Here is an 18905-nt window from a genome sequence, read left to right as displayed (position 1 = left end):
ACTGCCATCATATTGCCGTCTACACGTAGCTCTTAAATTTGACTGCCATCTACTGGTCACACTTACCATTACACCATGTACCAAATAAAATTGCTTCGAAGTCGGTAAGCACAACCAGAATTATTCCGTTATAAGGCGCACTGTCGAGTTTTGACAACAACAAAAAAAAGGATTTTAAGTGCGCCTTATAGTCCGGAAAATACGGTAGATTAATTAAAGGCCTACTGAAATGAATTTTTTTTATTTAAACGGGGATAGCAGATCCATTCTATGTGTCATACTTGATCATTTCGCGATATTGCCATATTTTTGCTGAAAGGATTCGACGATAAAGTTGCAACTTTTGGTCGCTGATAAAAAAAAAAGCCTTGCCTGTACCGGAAGTAGCGTGACGTCAACGGTTGAAAGGCTCCTCACATTTCCCCATTGTTTTCAATGCAGCTGGGGGGGTTCGGACCGAGAAAGCGACGATTACCCCATTAATTTGAGCGAGGATGAAAGATTTGTGGATGAGGAACGTTAAAGTAAAGGACTAGAATGCAGTGCAAGACATATCTTTTTTCGCTCTGACCGTAACTTAGGTACAAGCTGGCTCATTGGATTCCACACTCTCTCCTTTTTCTATTGTGGATCACGGATTTGTATTTTAAACCACCTGGGATACTATATCCTCTTGAAAATGAGAGTCGAGAACGCAAAATGGACATTCACAGTGACTTTTATCTCCACGACAATACATCGGCGAAACACTTTAGCTACGGAGCTAACGTAATAGCATCGTGCTTAACTGCATATAGAAACAAAAGAAACAAAACCCCTCGACTGGAAGGATAGATAGAAAATCAACAATACTATTAAACCATGGACATGTAAATACACGGTTAATGCTTTCCAGCCTGGCGAAGCTTAACAATGCTGTTGCTAACGACGCCATTGAAGCTAACGTAGCAACCGGACCTCACAGAGCTGTGCTAAAAACATTAGCTATCCACCTACGCCAGCCAGCCCTCATCTGCTCATCAACACCCGTGCTCACCTGCGTTCCAGCGATCGACGGTGCGACGAAGGACTTCACCCGATCACAGATGCGGTCGGCGGCCCGGAGACGGAGGAAGTTAAGGTGAGTTTGGCGGCTAGCGCGTCTGCTATCCACCTCAAAGTCCTCCTGGCTGTGTTGCTGTAGTCCGCCGCTAATACACCGATCCCACCTACAGCTTTCTTCTTTGCAGTCTTCATTGTTCATTAAACAAATTGCAAAAGATTCACCAACACAGATGTCCAGAATACTGTGGAATTTTGAAATGAAAACAGAGCTTTTTTGTATTGTATTCAATGGGGTACCAATACTTCCGTATCAATCGTTTACGTCACGCGCATACGTCATCATATCTAGACGTTTTCAACCGGAAGTGTGGCGGGAAATTTAAAATTGCACTTTATAAGTTAACCCGGCATGTGTTGCAATGTTAAGATTTCATCATTGATATATAAACTATCAGACTGCGTGGTCGCTAGTAGTGGCTTTCAGTAGGCCTTTAATTTGCTTTTGTGTACCACAAAAACAGTGACTGTAAGAGACGTCGAGGTTGATTGAACATAGAAGTGATTGTGTTTTGACATGGAATGACATATGACGTTTGCTTTTGTGAGAAAAGCACTTACTCGGTCCAGCACGAGGAGAGTGAGGGTCAGGAATTGGCGAGTGCAACGAAGGGTTACCAGGGGACATGCCGTGGATCCTCGCCCCAGGAGAAGGACCTGAGACCTGGGGAGAGCCTGGCCACGGGCCCCTGTGGCTGGGAGACACCATGGCATAGGGAGAGCTGGGGTCCAGAGCACCTGGTCAGGGGGGAGAGGGTCAAGCCTTCAGACACACAAAAAATAAAAGAACACGAAAGAAAGACACTAATGTAAACCCGAACGCCACATTTATGCGCAACCGAAGCGAGAGCCCGGATAGGGAAGTTTAGGCTTTGTCGAGCCCTTGCCAAGCGGACCAGAACCGCGCCCGTCTTACCGTGGGGGCTGGCAAAGCTGGTCTGACCCATGGCTATGCCCAGAGAAGATGGAGACGGGGTAGGGCCGAAAGGAGAGGGTGCCCTCAGCGCTCCGCTAGGGGAGCCAGAGGCATGGATGTTCCCTGCACATACACACACCACATCTTGTCAAGACTGAGCAGGAACACACACACACACACACACTCACGCTGCACATGTGCACATGCTAAAGCTGGGCAGCAGGACTGGTGGGCTGAGATAGCGCAACATAAAAAGGGGGTGGGACAAAACAAATAAAAAATAAGACGCATGGTTGCTTTTCCTAAGTGAAATGGGCACAATTTCCCTCAAGGAGGCCAGCATTGCGGCGACGCTACACGGCCGGCCTGCGAAGCTTGCATGGAATCAAACAGCAGATGAGATCATCCGCTCGCTTACGGTGAAATATTAATGAATACCTGGCGATTGCGTGGGCATCATGGACGGCGAGGGCGTGATATTGGCGTGGTAATTCGGCGGCGGCGAGGTGAGGGGCGGGTAGACGCCTCCGCCGGCGGGTCTCAAGGTCTGCGGCTGGGCCTGCAGCTGGTTGATGAGCGTGTCCATCACATCCACGCCCACCGGCGACGGCGGGTTGTCGTCTTCGTTGACCGAGCGCCTGCGGGCGTCCTGGTTGCTGTCCACAAACATGTTCAGGAAGGTCTAGAAGAGGGAAGAAAGGTGCTCAATAGAAGAGAACCACTAAAAGGGAGTATGCTGATAACATTGTCAGATTTTGTCTTGCACAAAAGTGCTACTGAATTTGACAAACAGCAAGAGAGATATACATGTCCATTAGGGGTGTAACGGTACGTGTATTTGTGTTGAACCGTTTCGGTACGGGGGTTCCGGTTCGGTTCGGAGGTGTACCGAACGGATTTCCACACGGACATATTAAGTAGCGTAACGTTGTGTAAACAATGCACACCGAGGCACAACACGCGGCCTGCTAGCAGCTAACGGGCTAGGATAGACTGACCATACGTCCTCTTTTCACCGGACATGTCCTCTTTTGCGTAGCTGTCAGGGCGGGGTTTCTTAAATGCCTCAAATGTCCGGCATTTTGCGTTAGGGTTGCATATATTTTCAATGTACGTTCAGGGTTAAGAAGGGGTTAAAAACAAAACAAATTGTGAGCGCAGCAGCATTGGTGAGGGAGGGGCAGAGACAGAGACAGAGAGAGAGAGAGAGTTTTGATAAACGCGCATGCGTCGCCAGGCTCTGCTTTTTTATCCATAGATTTATTACATTTAATTTTTTATTATCTATAGCAGGGGTGTCAAAAGTGTGCCCCGGAGGCCATTTGCGGTCCACAGCTAATGTTTTAAAGGCCCACGGCACATTCTAAAAATACTATTAAAATAAACAAAAACATAACAAAAGTGAAATAAAAAAGCTTAAAGGTTAAATGTACGGTAATTTAGAAAAAGTTGCAATGTTGACTAATTAAACAAAGCTGGTTTTTTTTCTTTCAAACTGTCATTGCTCAAAACATAATATTGAATCAAAATCAATGTTATTATGAATTATTGACCTATACAAGGTTCCCATTACTTCACAACAAATATTCCACTAAGAAAAATATTTTTGTTGGAAGATTTTGCAAATTTGGTAAATAAATAACCCAAAAATTTATATTTTGTTGTTTTCTTACTGTACCGAAAATGGACCGAACCGTGACCTCTAAACCGAGGTACGTAGCGAACCAACATTTTTGTGTACCGTTACACCCCTAATATACATAGTGTAATTGTTGTTGTTTTTTCTTATAAAACCTACAACCCTGTCCAAGTCAGCAAAATACATTGAACATATTCACCATTAATTAGTTGCTTATTAACATGCAAATTAGTAACATATTGGCTCTTAACTAGTCATCATTAAGTACTTATTAATGCCTTATTCGGTATGGCCTTATTATAACCCTTACCCTCTAACCCTGGCCCTAACCCTAACCCTAACCAAATAACTCTAAATTAAGTCTTTGTTACTTAGAATATGTTTCCCATACTAAAGTGTTACCAAAAACATATAACTTTGTCTTGAATTTGAAAAAAAAAAAAAAACATTTTATTTTTCACTAAAGAAGGGTTCGGTGAATGCGCATATGAAACTGGTGGGGTTCGGTACCTCCAACAAGGTTAAGAACCACTGGTCTAGAACATGATTTGCTTTATTCATTATTGACATGTTTCTTGACACTTTATGTTGTATATTTTTTATACGAGATTTCCAGTTAATTTTATCATCAATCATTATACCTAGAAATAGGGATGATGTTTGATAAGAAATTATCGAGTTCGAGCCTATTATCGAATCCTCTTATCGAACCGATTCCTTATCGATTCTCTTATCGAGTCCAGATAGGTTGTTGTATATGGAAAAAAACACACAATATTTGGTTTAACAAAAGCTCACTTTTATTATATAAGAAAAAAATAAAATCTAATAAATAAATAAATATTGACTGTTACCCCCCTAAAAAAATTTAAAAAAATAATAAAAAATTGACTGTTGTTACCCAAAGTATATTAAGTGGGATTTTTCAGAAAAACAAATATATACAGTATCACAAAAACAACCTGTCTCTGTGATCACTATAGGTGTATAAATAATAATATAGTGTTAAATAAAATCAGTCCCTTGGGCACAAAACTGAAAATAATACAGCTTTCCAAAAAGTGCAATTCTGCTGCTATTTGACATAACTGTTTGTTATGATGCTTTGACATTTTTGCACTTTATTTCTTTATTGAAAGAAAATTCTATGAAGAGAAAAGTTGTTTGCAAATGTGGTTACAATGCTAAAAAATGAAAAGTTAAAGCTAAAAAAAGAAATACACTTTATTGAGTTAAAATCTTTCTTTATAGGGGGAAAGATGTGATGTTATGAGCTAGGGAACATAACAACTGCTCTACCCAGCATGCAACGGGAGTGACGAGCATGCGCGGTAGCCCCGAAAAGTGTTGTTGCATGTCGTCACCCGTGAAAGTAAACGTCAAGAACTCAGCCAACACGCCTCGTCTGCATTATTTATAATTAGACAGACAACACATATACAGTGTGATTTTGTTTTGTTTACAAGGAAAGAAAAACAAAAGTTAAAAAAGGGAGATCATGTCATATATGTTGTATATATATGTATGTGCTGCGGTTGCTTTAAGAACGTTGTGACAGCTGCCGTAAAGGAGGTGCGTTGCTAGTCTGGTTGCTATGTTTCCGGTTGGTCGTAAAAGTGTTCGTCATGTGTTTTACCCTGCTCAAATCTCTCAGTAAAGTTATTCATTGGATTATACCTTTTGTGTTGAACTTTATTATTCCATTGTTTTTCCTGCTTTCCCTATCTGCGCCTAATGACTGAGCTACGTGACGTAAATTCTTGTGATGTCTCAAGGGGCATTCTGGTCGGGACGGGATTCGTTCCGAGGGATTCGAATAAAGAACCAACTCTTTTTCTTTACTATAGTGGTCTCGATAACGGGTAGCGGTTCTCAAATAGGGATTCGAGTCCGAGGACTCGGTTCTTTTCTTATCGAACAACCGGGAAAATCGGTTTCGAGTATCATCCCTACCTAGAAATGTGGTTTCATTTACTCTTTCAATTTATATTCCGTCTATTTGTATTTGTGTGTCAGCATTAATTGTGAACAACAGTATGGCAAGTCTAACAGGCATGCATTTCACACCAGCAGCAGAGTAACAACAATTTAAACTGCATGCAGAGAAGAGGAGTTAATCCGAATTGTTTTTAATGTTTTCTACAGCTACAAATGGGATTATATTGGGATTTTATTGTGATAAAACATGTTTTCTTTAGTATACTGCCATTTAAAATGTATTTCAAAAAACAAACAAATAAATGACAGTGACCAAACCCGAGGAACTTGGCAACAAGACAGCAATTGTAGTCTGGTCTACCTTGAGTCCAGGAGCCGGGTAGAAGCCCTCCACGATCTTGGTGTTGTCGAAGAGACTGTACGCTCCGTCCCTGATAGCCACCACACCTTGACTGTGGCAGTAGATGTCGATGCAGTACATGTTGCGGAAGGCCAGGCGGATGTGCGTGGGCGACTGGGGCAGGATGGAGAAGCACTGGTAGGCAGTGTTGGTGCGCTGGGTCAGGCCCAGCATGGGCACGGTTGGTAACTTGTTGATGGCGTTGAGAGGAGCCTGTGTGTCGTAAAGCACCTGGCGGACGCAAACGACTCTATTAGCATCTGAAATGCGTTAGTCACCAAGCATTTGTCCTGGTTTACCTGCAGCAGCTGAATGACATTGGGGTTCTTGTTGAACATCTCCTGCAGCTGGTGGAGGATGATGTTGTGGCAGTTGGAGCAGCCCGAGTTGGGCCCCACGGTGCCGAGGGCCAGGTGGAACCTGTGGCTGTTGGAGTTCCACTGGATGGTGACTGAGCTGCCCTTGGTGGTGCCGTAGCACAGCACCAGCTTGCGGAAGTTGTACAGGCGTACCTCTGAGAAGAGGCCGAGGTAGGACGGCAACTCTGGGAGGACACAACAAGGACATGTTGTTCGGTGGTACAGTCAAACCAGTCTATAGCGACCACTCAAGGCAAACAACAAACTGTTGGCAGCCATTTAAATTTGAAATATAACATTTATGCGAACAGAAGTGACGTATGTACGGCATTGCATGTCGTCTATGCAAACATCTGTAGTAGGTTGACTTAAACTGCAAGCCAGCGTCAGCGCTAAATAAGGTTGTTAAAGGATCAACAGCAAAGACTCAATCTATTAATATCATTGCAGCAAATGTTGATATTAGTGGCCACTGTAGGGCAGAGGTTGGCAACTTTCAGTATACAAAGGGCCATTTGTGCCCATTTCCGCCAAATAAAACCCACCTAGAGCCGCAAAGCCTGTTCGATCCCTAAAAGTTAAAGTTAAAGGCCTACTGAAATGAATTTTTTTTATTTAAACGGGGATAGCAGATCCATTCTATGTGTCATACTTGATCATTTCGCGATATTGCCATATTTTTGCTGAAAGGATTTAGTAGAGAACATCGACGATAAAGTTGCAACTTTTGGTCGCTGATAAAAAAAAAGCCTTGCCTGTACCGGAAGTAGCGTGACGTCAACAGTAGAAAAGCTCCTCACATTTTCCTATTGTTTTCAATGCAGCTAAAGCGATTCGGACCGAGAAAGCGACGATTACTCCATTAATCTGAGCGAGGATGAAAGATTCGTGGATGAGGAACGTGAAAGTAAAGGACTAGAATGCAGTGCAAGACATATCTTTTTTCGCTCTGACCGTAACTTAGGTACAAGCTGGCTCATTGGATCCCACTCTCTCCTTTTTCTATTGTGGATCACGGATTTGTATTTTAAACCACCTCGGATACTATATCCTCTTGAAAATGAGAGTCGAGAACGCGAAATGGACATTCACAGTGACTTTTATCTCCACGACAATACATCGGCGAAGCTCTTTAGCTACTGAGCTAACGTGATAGCATCGGGCTCAAATGCAGATAGAAACAAAATAAATAAGCCCCTGACTGGAAGGATATACAGAAGATCAACAATACTATTAAACCATGGACATGTAACTACACGGTTAATGCTTTCCAGCCTGGCGAAGGTTAACAATGCTGTTGCTAACGACGCCATTGAAGCTAACTTAGCAACCGGACCTCACAGAGCTATGCTAAAAACATTAGCTCTCCACCTACGCCAGCCAGCCCTCATCTGCTCATCAACACCCCTGCTCACCTGCGTTCCAGCGATCGACGGTGCGACAAAGGACTTCACCCGATCACCGATGCGGTCGGCGAGACGGAGGAAGTTAAGGTGAGTTCGGCGGCTAGCGCGTCTGCTATCCATCTCTGTCCTCCTGGTTGTGTTGCTGTAGTCCGCCGCTAATACACCGATCCCACCTACAACTTTCTTCTTTGCAGTCTCCATTGTTCATTAAACAAATTGCAAAAGATTCACCAACACAGATGTCCAGAATACTGTGGAATTTTGAGATGAAAACAGAGTTTTTTGTATAGGATTCAATGTGTCCGCATACTTCCCGTTTCAACCATTGACGTCACGCGCATACGTCATCATACATAGACATTTTCAACCGGAAGTTTAGCGGGAAATTTAAAATTGCACTTTATAAGTTAACCCGGCCGTATTGGCATGTGTTGCAATGTTAAGATTTCATCATTGATATATAAACGATCAGACTGCGTGGTCGGTAGTAGTGGCTTTCAGTAGGCCTTTAAAGTACCAATGATTGTCACATACACACTAGGTGTGGTGAAATTTGTCCTCTGCATTTGACCCATCCCCTTGGTCACCCCCTGGGAGGTGAGGGGAGCAGTGGGCAGCAGCGGTGCCGCGCCCGGGAATCATTTTTGGTGATTTAACCCCCAATTCCAACCCTTGATGCTGAGTGCCAAGCAGGGAGGTAATGGCTCCATTAGTGAATTAGTGTGCGAGGAATATATACAGTTGTGTTCAAAATAATAGCAGTCCCACATCACTAGCAAGATAAATCACTGTTTTTGTTAGAATTTCAACTTCTACACTGCAAGTAAGTTTCTAGAATGTTTAGTAAAGGTATAGAAAACCAACAGACCCAACAGGAATGATGTGCATGCTGCTGATTCTGTGAAACTGAATCATTTACTGAAAGGGGCGTGTTCAAAAAAATAGCAGTGCTGCGTTCCATAAGTGACATCATTGATTATGTGTAAAAAAAATATGTTAAACAAGTGGCCCTTATTTTAGGATCAAGGCAACTGAAGCTGCATATGCTGGCTGTGCATTTGTCCTTGGAAAAAAAGAGTAAAATGGGTCATTCAAGACACTGTTCAGAAGAAGAGCGTTCTTTGATTAAGAATTTAATAAAAGAGGGGAAAACCTATAAAGAAGTGCAGAAAATGATAGGCTGTTTAGCTAAAATGATATCAAATGCTTTAAAATGGCAGCCAAAACCAAAAAGGCGAGGAAGAAAAAGAAAAACGACTATTGAAATGGATCGGAGTATAACCAAAATGGCAAAGGCTCAGCCAATGATCAGCTCCAGGAGGATGAAAGAAGATCTAAGATGACCTGTGAGTACTGTAACAATCAGACCACGTCTATGTGAAGCCAAGCTACCAGCAAGAAGCCCCCGCAAAGTCCCATTGTTAAAAAAAAAGACATGTGCTGAAGTGGTTACAATTTGCCAAAGAACACATTGACTGGCCTAAAGAGAAATGGCGTAATATTTAGGGACTGATGAGAGTAAGATTGTTTTTTTTGGGTCTAAGGGCCACAGACAGTTTGTCAGATGTCCTGCAAACACTGAATTCAAGCCCCAGTACACAGTGAAGACGGTGAAGAATGGTGGTGCAAGCATCATGATATGGGGATGTTTCTCGTACTATGGTGTTGGTCCTATTCATCGCGTACCAGGGATCATGGATCAGTTTGAGTACATCAGAATACTGGAAGAAGTCATGTTGCCATATTCTGAAGAGGAAATGCCCTTGAAATGGGTATTTCAACAAGACATGACCCCAAACACACCAGCAAGCGAGCAAAATCATGCTTCCAGACAAACAGAGTTCAAGTAATGGAGTGGCCAGCACAATCCCCGAACCTTAATCCCATTGAAAACTTGTGGGCTGACATAAAGAATGCTGTTCATGAGGCAAAACTAAAAAATGCAGAGGAATTGTGGAATGTAGTACAATTGTCCTGGGCTGCAATACCTGTCGACTCCATGTGCCACAGATGTGAAGCAGTTATCAGAAACCCTGGTTATGCAACTAAATTATAGTTAATAATTCTAAGAAAAGTTGAATCTGCAAGCCTTTCTTAGTTTATACAGTACATTTGAGTTTTGTAAAGAAAGATGCCAACACTGCTATTTTTTGGTTTTATATTTCTTGACTTTCTGTAAAATATTGTCAAATTAAATTACTTTTTTCCAATTTTCTGGCTTTGAAATAGAATGTGCAGTGTCCCCAATGCATTTGTGTTCATTAAAATACAATTTATTTGAAGAATTTTGAGGTTTACTCACCTTTTTAAACACACTGCTATTATTATGAACATAACTGTATGTGGACATGTTAGTACATGCTGTTGGCCAGCCTAATCCGCCTCTGTTTCGGCTGTAAGACTGCCTGGAGCCTCCAGAGTTGACCCTTTTGGTTTTATGCTCAAGAAAACATACACTTTTGTGTTTATTTGTCCACGACATTTGACGCAGGGCTGTTTTGCCAACCTGGACCAGTAAGTATAAAGTTGGATTAGATGCTAAAGTCAATCAAGAAAGACAGCGCCAATGAGACATCACTACTTGGTTTGAGGAAACAAAATAGAAGTTAGGATAAAGTAAGGATGAGTGATATGGCCTAAAATCTATTTTCAGACGTAATACAGTGAAAACTCGATTTACAAACCCCTCTCTACGCGCACTTTTCGATCATTCCAAATATGCCACTGCGTGCCAACCATGTCTCTGTGGACAAACGCTTCATTCAGGTGCTTTCAGGCAAAAAAGCAGGGCCAAACATTGTTTAGGGAGGCGGAGCCTTCCACTTCACTTGCTGTGCAGGAGAAGTCACGTCTCATTACTCCAGCATGTGTGCCTTTTCTTAAGTTTTTTCGCCTTTTGACAAGTTTTGCCCATTTTGCTAACTCAAGAGTCCCAAAAATTTAACAGACCAGCGTTGATGCCAGAACAGATTTACGTATATCACAGCAGAGGAGAAGACACTTCTCTTCTCTCGTTACAGAGCGGCTCCTCGCTCTTCCAAAGCACAAACACGGTCTCTGTTCCTTTTCCCTCCCTCTGTCTGCTCCTTTCTTGTCAGTTCTCCGCCGTTGTTAATGTGTGTGCATTTTACTCTTTTAAATGTTTAGTATTGTAGCAATATGATTGACGAAGTTAGGGATTCTGTTTTTGAGAGGGCACCACAGTGACTTCTGCGTGTGTTGGCAGAGCAGAGCATACAGCAGCTTGTTGTTGTTTTGACTTTTTTATTACTCAGAAAGTTGATGCATCAGCTCCCTGTTATGTTTGTTTGATACACAGTAGGGCTGCGAATCGTTGGGTGTCCCACGATTCCATTCAATATCGATTCTTGGGGTCACGATTCGATTATAAATCGATTTTTTAAGATTCAACTCGATTCAAAAACGATATTTTTCCGATTCAAAAGGATTCTCTATTCATTCAATACATAGATTTCAGCAGGATCTACCCCAGTCTGCTGACATGCAAGCAGAGTAGTAGATTTGTGTAAAAAGCTTTTATAATTGTAAAGGACAATGTTTTATCAACTGATTGCAATAATATAAATTTGTTTTAACCATTAAATGAACCAAAAATATGACTTATTTTATCTTTGTGAAAATATTGGACACAGTGTGTTGTCAAGCTTATGAGATGTGACAGTATTGTTCATTTTTATTTTTCTATTTTTTTTTTTATAAATGTCTAATGATAATGTCAATGAGGGATTTTTAATCACTGCTATGTTGAAATTGTAACTAATATTGATACTGTTGTTGATAATATTCATTTTTGTTTCACTACTTTTGGATTGTTTTGTGTCGTGTTTGTGTCTCCTCTCAATTGCTCTGTTTATTGCAGTTCTGAGTGTTGCTGGGTCGGGTTTGTTTTTGGAATTGGATTGCATTGTTATGGTATTGCTGTGTATTGTTTTGTTGGATTGATTAAAATAATAAAAAAATAAAAAATAAAAAAATAGATTTTTGAAAAATGAGAAACGTGAGACTGGCGATTTGAATTCGAATCGATTTTTTCCCACACCCCTAATACACAGTACTGCATATCACTTAATATTGTGTTCAAAGTGTACAAACCTTCACTAAAATTTGGACTTTTGTCAAGGCTGTAACCCATTATTCATATTTACATTGTTTCTTATGGGGAACTCTGCTTCACTATACAAACATTTCTATTTACGAGCCGTGTTCAAGAACTAATTAAGTTTGTAAATCGAGGTTCCATTGTTTATTATTTGGTATGTAAGTGATAATAGAACCATTTTAAAAAACGGGTTACAAAGGCTCCTAATTTTAACATATGCGCTAACATATTGCGTCATTTCCAGTTGTACTATTCTGTCAAAACTATTATTAATCTACTTGTTAATTTACGATTAATATCTCGTGACATGGTTCTGTCTGACTTAAAAGTTGCACTGTGGATTAACGTGCATTATCATGATATAACTGTAGTATAAAAAGCTCTATCGTCGGCCAAATTGATATGATTCATGTCGTACATTGTCTATATCGCTGAACTCTTGGATTAAGCATTGTCTGTCTTCTAGATACGGTATATATTTAACACTGTACATTTTCAAAAGATAATTTATGATACTTTTGAAAAGGTTGGGGCCAAGGAGAGTTACATTTGCAAGGGAACACCTCCACAAATTGTATATAGACATACGCAGAAAGTGAGTTATAAATGTGACTGCCGAGGAAAATTTATATCAAAGCATATCCAATTCATCTTCTGCAGACCACAAGGAAGTGTGTTAAACGTACATTTGAATCATAACAGTTTGTTATTTAGAATTGACAGTGCATGCATGTTGGAGTGAATTTAAAGGTTACGTTATGGTCACAGTTTGAACCTTGATTTCTATTTCTGTTTCTATAAGGGAGAAAATTTTTCCTAATATGAGCTCGACCCGCAACGGATTGTGCCCAACCTTAGAGGCTTGACTGTACTGAGAAATCACAAAAGAGTGACATTTTTGTACCTGGTAGCGCCCGAGAGAACTGGAGCACACACTGGTACAGCTGACTGATGGCGCTCCAGTCGTTGAGGAACATCTCCACCACTTTGCGCCCACCCACCGGCTCTGACAGGGGGTTCTCGTAGGTCAGGTACACGTGCCGTGTAGAGGCTGTCACAGATTGTAATGTTAGTTAGCGTACTAGAAAGTGTGATCCGAGAGGATTTGGGGGTTCGTGGGGGGTACCTTGTTCCTTGCTATGGGTGCTGTTGAGGGGGCAGTTGGCCAGCACCAGCTCTACCACCCATGTGCGGTTGTTCCTGCCCTGCAGGCGGAAAGTGCAGTCCAGGAGGGAACGCGCTAAAGCTTTCCTGGTCTCCACTCCTACACCTTTACAAGGAGGGATCCTGCGAGAGGACAACATTAATGTACATGCATGATAATTACATGCATGTGCTTTTGCATACAGAATACGGACACAAGTATTGAGACCCCTTGAGAAATTTTGGACAATTGTGTGCATTCAACATGTGGGATCAGAGAAGGGAAGGCCCTTTTCAGCTCCAGCATGACTGCACTAAGTGAGGTCAAAATCGTGTGGTGTGGAGGAACAAGCCCATCAAACACTTAGGACAGAGATTGGAACAGGGCCATGTGAATTAATGAAATAAGTTTATTTCGGTCATATAATCAACCATTAACCATTTTGTGTGATCAGTTTAACAGAACAGATTATACATATTTAACAATCATACACATTTACACACAAAAATAAAAGAAAAGAAAAGAATGACCGAAAAAGGAATAGGCTGAAGCCAAAGCTTATATTTGCCTATCCTATACCTCCACTGAAAATAAGATTGCCTGGAACGTCAACGTTAAAAAAAAAAAATCAATGAGATGAAAGCAATTGTTACTATACTTGATCATTTTCAATTACTGGTATTTCACCTTTCAAGGTTTTCTTAAACCTTAACAAAGAACTACATGTCTTCAGCTCATCACTGAGCTTGTTCCACCATTTAACTCCTAAAACTGAAATACATTTGCATTTTATTTTCGTTCTTACTTTACCTATTTCAAACATCAATATCCCCGTAAATTATAGTTTTCTCCTCTTAATTGAAATAACTTAAGAATACAAGCTGGAAGGCAGTTGTTCTTTACTCGAAACATAATTTCCATTGTTTTCAAAAACACAATATCTGAACATTTTAACACATTAGAACTTATTAATAATGGATTGGTATGTTCATAGTAGCACGCTTTGTGTATTATTCTAATGACCCTTTTTTGAAGTTTAATTATTGGGTCTATGTTTGTTTTATAGACATTTCCCCAAACTTCAACACAATATGTTAAATATAGAAAAATAAAAGAATAATATAACATATGCAGACATTTCTTATTCAGCATGTGTTTTACTTTATAAAGAATAGCAATGGATTTGGATATTTTTCCCTTTATATATTCAATATGCGGTTTCCAACATAATTTATGATCAATTATTATTCCCAAGAATTTAGTTTTATATATACTACCGTTCAAAAGTTTGGGGTCACATTGAAATGTCCTTATTTTTGAAGGAAAAGCACTGTACTTTTCAATGAAGATAACTTTAAACTAGTCTTAACTTTAAAGAAATACACTCTATACATTGCTAATGTGGTAAATGACTATTCTAGCTGCAAATGTCTGGTTTTTGGTGCAATATCTACATAGGTGTATAGAGGCCCATTTCCAGCAACTATCACTCCAGTGTTCTAATGGTACGATGTGTTTGCTCATTGGCTCAGAAGGCTAATTGATGATTAGAAAACCCTTGTGCAATCATGTTCACACATCTGAAAACAGTTTGGCTCGTTACAGAAGCTACAAAACTGACCTTCCTTTGAGCAGATTGAGTTTCTGGAGCATCACATTTGTGGGGTCAATTAAACGCTCAAAATGGCCGGAAAAAGAGAACTTTCATCTGAAACTCGACAGTCTATTCTTGTTCTTAGAAATGAAGGCTATTCCACAAAATTGTTTGGGTGACCCCAAACTTTTGAACGGTAGTGTACTCTATCAATTTCCACTTGATTCAATTTTAATTTTGCTTCACAATTTGTCCTTGCACCACTAAAAACCATGAATTTAGTTTTCTTATCATTTAATGATAACTTACTAATATCAAACCATTTTTTTAGCTGAATCAACTCAACCTCTATTATCCTCAACACTTCCTTCACGTCTTCTCCTGAACAATATACATTTGTATTATCTGCAAACATAATAAATGTCAATTTATTAGAATACTGAACAAATATCATTTAAATAGAGTATAAATAACTTAGGTCCTGCGGCGTACAAATACTTTTGTCACTAGTTCATGCATGTGTGCTTGTCTTACGTCAGCAGGCGGATGGCGTGACTGCTGCTGTCTCCTTCCACTTGAGCACCCTGGTTTGGAATCTCCATGTTGGACAGCTACAACAACAACAGGCGTCAACGAAGGCGAGCGATTAAATGGTTTAACGGGGAACTTCACTTTTTGGGGGACTTTTCAGTCACAATCCTTATGCGAAACAAGCACTCATTTTTCTTGTTTTATGCAGTCTAACTCAGAAATAAATGTTACCAAAAGTCAGCTACAAATGAAGCCAATTGGAGTCGCTCCGCCCTGCCCATAACGCGCTCTAAAAACATCCGTCAATGTCTTATATACACGCTGTAAGTTAATATATAATGTAGTAAGAGGCACATTTAAAACAACACGTAATATTGACATATTTTGCTCATTTTAGGCATACAGCGCCATATTAATTTCACAGACGCATCACAACTGTCGCTTTTCCCTTCAACAACGGCGACTAATCCTGACATACTTCATCTGATCCAGAACCTTATATTTTTGAGCCTGAATACAAGGAGGAGGAGCTACACGTTTCACAAGCTCTGTGCTAAATGGATCCAGTTTCAGTGAAACACTAATCCCGGATTTCTACTGGATACAAAACAACCGCAGAACAGACTCTTTCCGTTTTTATCCAAGTCAATGTGTCCGTCTCCACCGCCTGCGGAACGTCACAGACATGCCGTTGAGGTACCGTATTCCATTACTAAATATACCACACATGTGAGCACCATTTGAGGGAAAAAAAGAGGAAAACTGGGGTAAAAAAAAGAGGTAAATCGGGACAAAGTGCTGCCATGCAAGCCCCGAAAGAAAATTGAGAAAAAAAGGAAGACTACTTTTTTTTAATTGGGAGCCGTGGGCCTTTAAAACATTAGCTGTGGGCCGCAAATGGCCTCCGGGGCACACTTTTGACACCCCTGCTATAGATAATAAAAAATTAAATGTGATAAATCTACGGATAAAAAGCAGAGCCTGGCGACGCATGCGCGTTTATCATAACTCTCTCTCTCTCTCTCTCTGTCTCTGCCCCTCCCTCACCAATGCTGCCGCGCGCACAATTTGTTTTGTTTTTAACCCCTTCTTAACCCTGAACGTACATTGAAAATACACGCAACACTAACTCAAAATGCCGGACATTTGAGGCATTTAAGAAACTCCGCCCTGACAGCTCCGCAAAAGAGGACATGTCCGGTGAAAAGAGGACGTATGGTCAGTCTATCCTAGCCGGTTAGCTGCTAGCATGCCGTGTGTTGTGCCTCGGTGTGCATTGTTTACACAACGTGCGTTACGCTACTTAATATGTCCGTGTGGAAACTCGTTAGGTACACCTCCGAACCGAACCGGAACCCCCGTACCGAAACGGTTCAATACAAATACACATACCGTTACACCCCTAGGTCGCAACAAGCATTTTTCCTGTCTTCCTCGCCATCTACGGGTATAAGTTGAATGTCAAAATTGACTAACTTTTCTGGTTATGGCCACAATTTTCTACTGTCCAGGTGAGAGGCATGATTTATAATTTATAATTAACATTCACCAGCTCAATATGCCAATATAGCAACGTAAGCTAGTTAGCTCTGTGATTACGGCGCTACTAAAAATAGGTCGTCTGCGTTAGTGCTTGTAATAACAATATCGCTAATACTTGGTTAATATTCAGGTCACACGATGTAAATGGCTGCGATGAGGTGGCAACTTGTCCAGGGTGTACCCCGCCTTCCGCCCGAATGCAGCTGAGATAGGCTCCAGCACCCCCGCGACCCCGAACGGGACAAGCGGTAGAAAAATGGATGGATGGACGATGTAAATGGAGTATTGTTGGCGGTTTTTGGATGTTTTTTAGAGAGCTTTATGGGCGCCATAAAGTACTTCCATCAGCTGCGTTGTTAGCCACCTCGTATATTCCATATTTTACGAATTACAATGCATAAAAAAAGAAAAATATACCGTATTTCCTTGAATAGCCGCAGGGGCGCTAATTAATTTAAAACCTCCTGTCACTTCGGCGTTTATCGGAAGCCTGCGGGATGGCCGTGCATGCGGTAATTATTTTAAAACCTCTTCTCACTCCGGCGTTTACCAAAAGGAATCCGGTAAATTTAGGCATGCGCTTTGAGTGTGATGTAAGCATACCATCATGAAAAGCACATTTAATAAAAAAAACGTTATTATGGTCTTACCTGTACTTATAAATGGAGTCCATTTGCAGCTCCTTCTGACCAAAAGCATCGATAACTTGTTTATAGAAGTCTTCCTTATTTTCTTTCTTCCGTTTTAAAAGTCTCTCTGTCTCGATGGAGATATTCCTTTAATTATTACCTCCTGCTTCCATTGAAAGTCCAGTTTAGGAAACTGTTTTATTTTAGATACCGGTATGTAATCCTCCATGTTAAAAGTTCAGGCAGAGGCTGCGTGTGTTCACTTCTTCTGCAGTACCGGAAGTCGCAAGAAGGATCACTAGCGCGGTAGCGCCCTCTACCACCAGGAGGCGGGAGTCATTTAATGACTTATACAGTATTTGACACACGCAGCTACGGTATATTAATAAAACATAGCTGCTTACTGTTCTTTTTAGCATACTGTACGGGTATTCAATAGCTTGGACCTTAAATCCTACTGAATAGCTCTTTATCTTTTTTCCTTTGTGCGATTGTAAACTACTGAAAGCAGCTTCCTCCATTTTGAAAATGAGGACAGGTAAAGCGTCACTCGTGACGTAACGAATTTGACCCAGTGGAAGTTCTACCCATATGCTAAATATTTTGCAAAACGAGTTTGATCCGGCGAAAATTATAGACATGCGATAATAAAATTAATATTTTGCGAAACTAATTTGATCCGGCGTCAATAATGAACCGGCGATAAGGCCAAGCATGCGTTAATTATTTTGAGAAACGAGTTTGACCCGGCAGTAATTCTAGACGTGCGAATACTATATTCCCTGCACCAATTCAAGGAAATACGGTATGTGTTCTTGTCTTACATAGAGATTGTAAATGATAGGCAAAATTTCAAAAAAAGTGATTGTTCCCCTTTAATTTTCGACGTGACGAGCACAAATGGAATGAAGGAGCCATCCCGGCTGTCAAGTCATGGTGACTCGACTCACCTCGGTTCTGAGGCCAACAAAAGGCATATTGGTGTCACACATGGCCACCAGGTGCGCCAGCTCCTTGTTGAAGGCACTCATCTCCCCTGAGCGTTTAGGCTTCTTTGGCTCCAATTCTGTCTGCTCTCCAGTCATCTAGAGATACAGATATAATTACACACGTAATCAAACTAAACAACACAACAAAAACTATTGTTTTCCCAGGTAGTCAACATCCTAGTGATGCTTTAATTAGGCAGCGCATGAACCGGTGAAACTCGTTTGCAGTAGAATTCCTGTGGTCTGAAAGAAAGCAACAATTTATTTTTCAATCTTACACTAAATCACAGCCATTGATTTTTAATCGAATCGCAGCTCCTGAATTGTAATCGCATTCGAATCGTGAGGTGGCCAAAGATTGCCACCTCTATTGGAGTTAAGTTAAAGTACCAATGATTGTCACACACACACTAGGTGTGGTGAAATGTGTCCTCTGCATTTGACCCATCCCCTTGTTCACCCCCTGGGAGGTGAGGGGAGCAGTGAGCAGCAGTGGTGGCCGCGCCCGGGAATCATTTTTGGTGATTTAACCCCCAATTCCAACCCTTGATGCTAAGTGCCAAGCAGGGAAGTAATGGCTCCCATTTTTTTAGTCTT

General features: G+C 41.0%; 1 protein-coding gene across 2 annotated transcripts in view; it reads right to left on the bottom strand.

The window, feature by feature from the left end:
• Window positions 1-18905, bottom strand: part of med14 (mediator complex subunit 14) — a 69902-nt gene that overhangs the window by 18491 nt on the left and 32506 nt on the right. Inside the window, exons 15-23 of one of the 2 annotated variants that reach the window (XM_062061706.1) lie at window positions 18270-18404; window positions 15152-15228; window positions 13006-13166; window positions 12784-12930; window positions 6294-6538; window positions 5956-6225; window positions 2456-2699; window positions 2018-2140; window positions 1663-1839 (exon numbers count right to left, since the gene is read on the bottom strand). In XM_062061706.1, coding sequence (XP_061917690.1) covers window positions 1663-1839; window positions 2018-2140; window positions 2456-2699; window positions 5956-6225; window positions 6294-6538; window positions 12784-12930; window positions 13006-13166; window positions 15152-15228; window positions 18270-18404 — 1579 coding nt within the window. The remainder of the gene's footprint in view (window positions 1-1662; window positions 1840-2017; window positions 2141-2455; window positions 2700-5955; window positions 6226-6293; window positions 6539-12783; window positions 12931-13005; window positions 13167-15151; window positions 15229-18269; window positions 18405-18905) is intronic. The other variant, XM_062061707.1, reaches the window with a different exon arrangement.

The sequence above is a fragment of the Entelurus aequoreus genome, linkage group LG10 (genome assembly GCF_033978785.1).
Source record: "Entelurus aequoreus isolate RoL-2023_Sb linkage group LG10, RoL_Eaeq_v1.1, whole genome shotgun sequence".
Lineage (NCBI taxonomy): Eukaryota > Metazoa > Chordata > Actinopteri > Syngnathiformes > Syngnathidae > Entelurus > Entelurus aequoreus.
The sequence above is the reverse complement of the archived record's forward strand: the minus strand, read 5'-3'. Positions and strand labels throughout refer to the sequence as shown.